At 48.2% G+C, this 4,864-nt stretch overlaps 1 protein-coding gene across 1 annotated transcript in view; it reads right to left on the bottom strand.

Moving 5' to 3' along the window:
* The window catches only part of plod3 (procollagen-lysine, 2-oxoglutarate 5-dioxygenase 3), a 140,388-nt gene extending 139,579 nt beyond the window's left edge, over positions 1-809 (bottom strand). The window contains exon 1 of the mRNA XM_041178779.1: positions 603-809. Within this exon, the coding sequence (XP_041034713.1) occupies positions 603-809 (207 nt within the window). The remainder of the gene's footprint in view (positions 1-602) is intronic.
* Positions 810-4,864: the final 4,055 nt, after the last annotated feature.

Below are 4,864 nucleotides of genomic sequence, written 5' to 3'. Positions count from 1 at the left end.
CCCCCACACTCCCCCCTCCCCCCCCACCCTCCCCCCCACACTCCCCCTCCCCCCCCCCCACACTCCCCCTCACACCCCCTTTCCCCCACACTCCCCCTCCCCCCACACTCCCCCTCCCCCCCACACTCCCCCTCACACCCTTCCCCCACACTCACCCTACTCCCTCCCCCCCACACTCCCCCTACCTCCCCTCACCCCTTGTTCCCCCAGCTGTTTCCTGACATGACACAGCTGGGCTGTAAAGGCCTGAATGGAGATGAGCTGTGAAGAGCTTTCTCTCTCTCTCTCTCTCTCTCTTTTCTTGAGAACTTGCCTATTCTGACAGTAACTCAGGCTAGGAACAGGTCCAGCCATTGGATTAACCCTTGCCCTGCCGCTCTTCAATGGCCAGCAACAATCTGCCTCCCTCCCTAACAGCACGGTGGGTGTACCTACACCACAGGGACTGCAGCGGCTCAAGGAGGCAGCTCACCACCACCTTCTCAAGGGGCAATTAGGGATGGGGGATAAATGCTGGGCCCAGCCAGCGGAGCCCGCTTTCCTGTGATCGAATAAAAATTATAACTCCTTCTTCTCAGAGACAGAGGATGACTCGCTCCCGCCTCTGGCTCGATGGGTTCTGGGGTGCCTGATAAGTCCACGGGGCGACGTGCAGACTCTGCCACATGCGGGGTGGGTGCCGCTGGAGGATCGGGTAGACGGGGTCGTTTGGAGGTCCTTGCGCTCCCTCCGACACCCTCGAACTCACCTCCGATCGTCCCCGATGTGTCCTGACGTATTCCGAGGCTTCCCAAGCGAATCTCCTCCATTTTGGTCAGACACAAGCCAGGGCCTCCCATGAGTCAGCCGGGGTGGGGGGGGGGGGGGGGGGCGGGGTGGGGGGGGGCGGTAACGTTTGACCTCTGCGGGGGCACCTTCGAGGAGGACATCCCTAAAGCATTCCCGCCATCCTCCTCCAGAATCCCCTGCCGGGACCGAGCAGAGCAGCTGCTCCGGGAGCCTGGCGTCAGGCGTGCGAACGCCGTGTCCCACCCAGCGGAGGTGGCTTTCCGTCGTTAGGCGCCTCTTACACTGGGTGAGTTGACTCGGGAGAGGACACTGCCTTCCTTGCCACCGGATTCGGAGGAACTTGTGAAGGTGCTGCTGGTGGGACTTCTCCAAGCGCTTTGAGGTGGCTGCTGTGGATTGTCCAAGTCTCCAGAGCAGAAAGGAGAGCCATGACCTTGCCCCATTTGTATCACACCCTTAACATGGTAAAAAAAACACCCCAGCTTCGAGGGAGCTGTCCAACAAAACTTGATGCCAAGTTACACAAGGAGGCTTGCGGATGGGTGACCAACAGCGCAATCAAGGAGCAGAGAGAGGGACGGAGAGATTTAGGGAGGGAATTCTAGAGCTCAGGACCCCTGCAGCTGAAGGCCCGGCCATCCAATAGTGGAGCGGTGGAAATCGGGGATGGGCAAGAGGTCGGAATTGGAGGAGTGCAGCGATCCCGGGAGGGTCGTGGAGCTAGAAGAGGTTACGGAGATAGGGAGAGGGGTGGGGGGTGGTTCATGAAGGGATTTGAACATGAGCGTGTGTGTGTTTTACAAACAAGACGTTGCTTAACTGGGAGCTAGTGTAGATCAGCGAGCAGAGGGGGTGAGAGGGGAAACTCGCTTTGAACATGGTCTGTTCAGAAATCCTCCTGTTTGAATATTGTTTTCCTATCTGACGGTGCTGATGCCCCCCCCCACCCCCCCACCCCCCACCCCGGGACATCTTACCACCTTCTAGGGAGCAACATCAATTCAAGCTTCCGTTGATGAGGAGTGTTTAAAAGGATTAGGCAGGCCTGCTAAGAATGGAAGCCTTATTCTAGCTCTGCTGCTAGACTCGTAGCTCTGAGCACAAGGATAATAAACTGTGGGGACACGAGTCCAAGTTCCAATACTGACAGTTCAAGAATTTGAGTTACGTTTTAAAAACCAGGCAGTTGGAAAATGCCAACTGGCTCACTACTGCCCTTTAAGGAAGGAAATCCATGTCTTGTGCTCAGCTCGGCCCACGTGTGACACCAATTGATTATGAACCTCCCTCTATAAAGTCACAGAATCATTATGGCATAGAACGAAGCCATTCAGCCCATTAAGTTCGTGTTGACTCTCTGTAGATCAATCCATTCTGTCCCATTGCCCCACTCAGTTATAAATCTCCATACTGACCGCATGAAACCACTCAGTGGTGTCTCCTGGATGGGCTACATATGCCAACCTTGCCAGCGATGCCCACACCCTGAGGATGGCTCTGTTAGCTGCTTTCATTGAAAAGGCAGAGCTGGGTCAAGAGATTTCGTTTTTTTGTCCCAGTTAGAGAGCGGCTCCCTTGTCTTGCTCATAATTATTGGGTTGTTTTGTGTGAGAGAATGTGTGTGTGTGAGTGTGAGAATGTGTGTGGGATATATATATATGTATAAGAGAGAGAGAGAATGCGTGTGTGAGAATAAGTGCGAGAGAGTGAGAATATGTAAGTGAGAGTGTGTGTGTATATATGTGTGTGAGAATGAGAGTGTGAGAATGTGTATGAGAGTGTGTGTATATATGTGTGTGAGAATACGTGTGTGAGAATTAGTGTGTGAGAGTGTGAGAATACGTATGTGAGAGTGTGTGTATATATATGTGTGTGAGAATGCTTGTGTGACAATGAGTGTGTGAGAGAGAGTGTGAGAATGTGTATGTGAGAGTGTGTGTATATATGTGTGAGAATGAGAGTGAGACAGAGTGTGAGAATGTGTATGTGAGAGTGTGTGTATATATGAGTGTGAGAATGAGTGCGTGAGAGAGTATGAGAATGTGTATGTGAGAGTGTGTGTGTGTGTATATGTGTGTGTGAGAATGAGTATGTGAGAGAGAGTGTGAGAATGTGTATGTGAGTGTGTGTGTGTGTGTGTGTGTATATGTGTGAGAATGTGTATGTGAGAATGTGTGTATATGTGTGTGTGAGAATGAGTATGTGTGTGTGTGAGAATGTGTATGTGAGAGTGTGTGTATATATGTGTGTGTGAGAGTGTGAGAACGTGTATGTGAGAGTGTGTGTGTGAGAATGAGTGTGAGAGAGAGTGAGAATGAGTGTGAGAGAGAGTGAGAATGAGTGTGTGAGAGTGTGAGAATATGTATGTGAGTGTGTGTATATGTGTGAGAATGAGTGTGAGTGTGTGAGAATGTGTGTGAGAGTGTGTGAGAATGAGTGTGAAAGTGTGCGTGTGAGAATGAGTGTGAGAGAGAGAGTGCGTGTGAAAATGAGTGTGAGAGTGTGTGAGAATGAGTGTGAGAGAGAGAGTGTGTGAGAATGAGTGTGAGAGTGTGTGTGTGAGAATGAGTGTGAGAGTGTGTGAGAATGAGTATGAGTGTGTGTGTGTGAGAATGAGTGTGTGTGTGTGTGTGAGAATGAGTGTGAGAGTGTGTGTGTGAGAATGAGTGTGAGAGAGTGTGTGAGAATGAGTGTGAGTGTGTGTGTGTGAGAATGAGTGTGAGAGTGTGTGTGTGAGAATGAGTGTGAGAGTGTGTGTGTGAGAATTGTTCTGGCACAGTGGAAAGTAAATGCTAAACTGCTCAAATCCCAGAGGGAAACTTGAAACAACCGCCCCAACTGTTTTGCAATGTGTATTTTTATTTCGAGATACATGCCTTGAATTCAGTAGTAATAAGTCCACCAAGTCACTGAGGATTTTTTACAAAACTAAATTAAACATTTATTAATATTTTTTTTAAGTACATACATAGGTCTACACATTACTACTATGATAACTCCTAACTCCACTAATTAATCTGACTCTTACTACACCCCCATTAAGGCAACAGTAAAAACAAAATAGATTTTAACAGACCCAGGCAAAGCACACAATACCCTGGACAGGGATATTCACAATGAATTATTTTAGCTTCAGTTCCTTTAGACAGCAGCTTGGTACATAGAGGCTGGGGGCTTTTCATAATTGTTAGATCTTAGAATTCCTTCTCCTTACACATAACCTCATCCCCTGTATACATGTTCCTTTTTAATGTAAATCCCATTGTTCCAATATGCCTTTGGACTTTCCCTTTCTAATAATAAAAATCTTTCACAGTACCAATTTTATCAGTAAGCATTGGGAAAAATAAACACTGTTTGGCTTCTTCTGGCTAAGTATAACATTCCACCTCCGTTTTTTAAAATTCAGCTACTCTGCTTTATCTAAAAATGCAACATTTTCATTTACATCTCAAGTTCTAAAACATCAGACATGATTACTTACTTAGCATTTCAAACCTAGCTTCTCTTCTGATACATCAAGGCCTTCAGACCAGCACACACACACACATGTACACATATACAGACTATCCAGACCCCACTATTCCTACTTCACAATAACTCCCAGTAACATGATGAAAATTATTATATTTTCATGACAGAATGTGTGTAAAAGTGTGAGAATGTATGTGAGTGTATGAGTATGAGAATGTGTGTGTATGTATGACTGAGAACGTGTGAGAGTGTGTATGTGTGTGAGAGAGAAAATTGTGTGAGAATGTGTGAGAGAATTTGAGTGAGTGCGTGTGTGTATATGTGAGAATGTGTGTATGCATGAGTATGAGAATGCGTATGCGTATGTGTTTTCAGCTGTGATGCTTTCCACAGTCGAATTGCCCACAGCCACTCACCATGTAAATTTCAGCTCCCACTCATCCCGGTGCCTTTACCCGGTCCTGGTTGAAGCACCAGTTTCTTCTGCTTAAGCCAACGTCGTTATCTCCCTCGATGCGAAAGGCCATCGCTGGCTGCCCACTCCCATCCCCAGGGCTACAGCCTCGGGGTGAACCAGGCAGGGGTTGTCTTGGACCCCGAG

The sequence above is a fragment of the Carcharodon carcharias genome, chromosome 33 (genome assembly GCF_017639515.1).
Source record: "Carcharodon carcharias isolate sCarCar2 chromosome 33, sCarCar2.pri, whole genome shotgun sequence".
NCBI classification, from domain to species: Eukaryota; Metazoa; Chordata; class Chondrichthyes; order Lamniformes; family Lamnidae; genus Carcharodon; species Carcharodon carcharias.
Note: the sequence above shows the minus strand (reverse complement) of the source record. Positions and strands in the feature narration are given on the sequence as shown.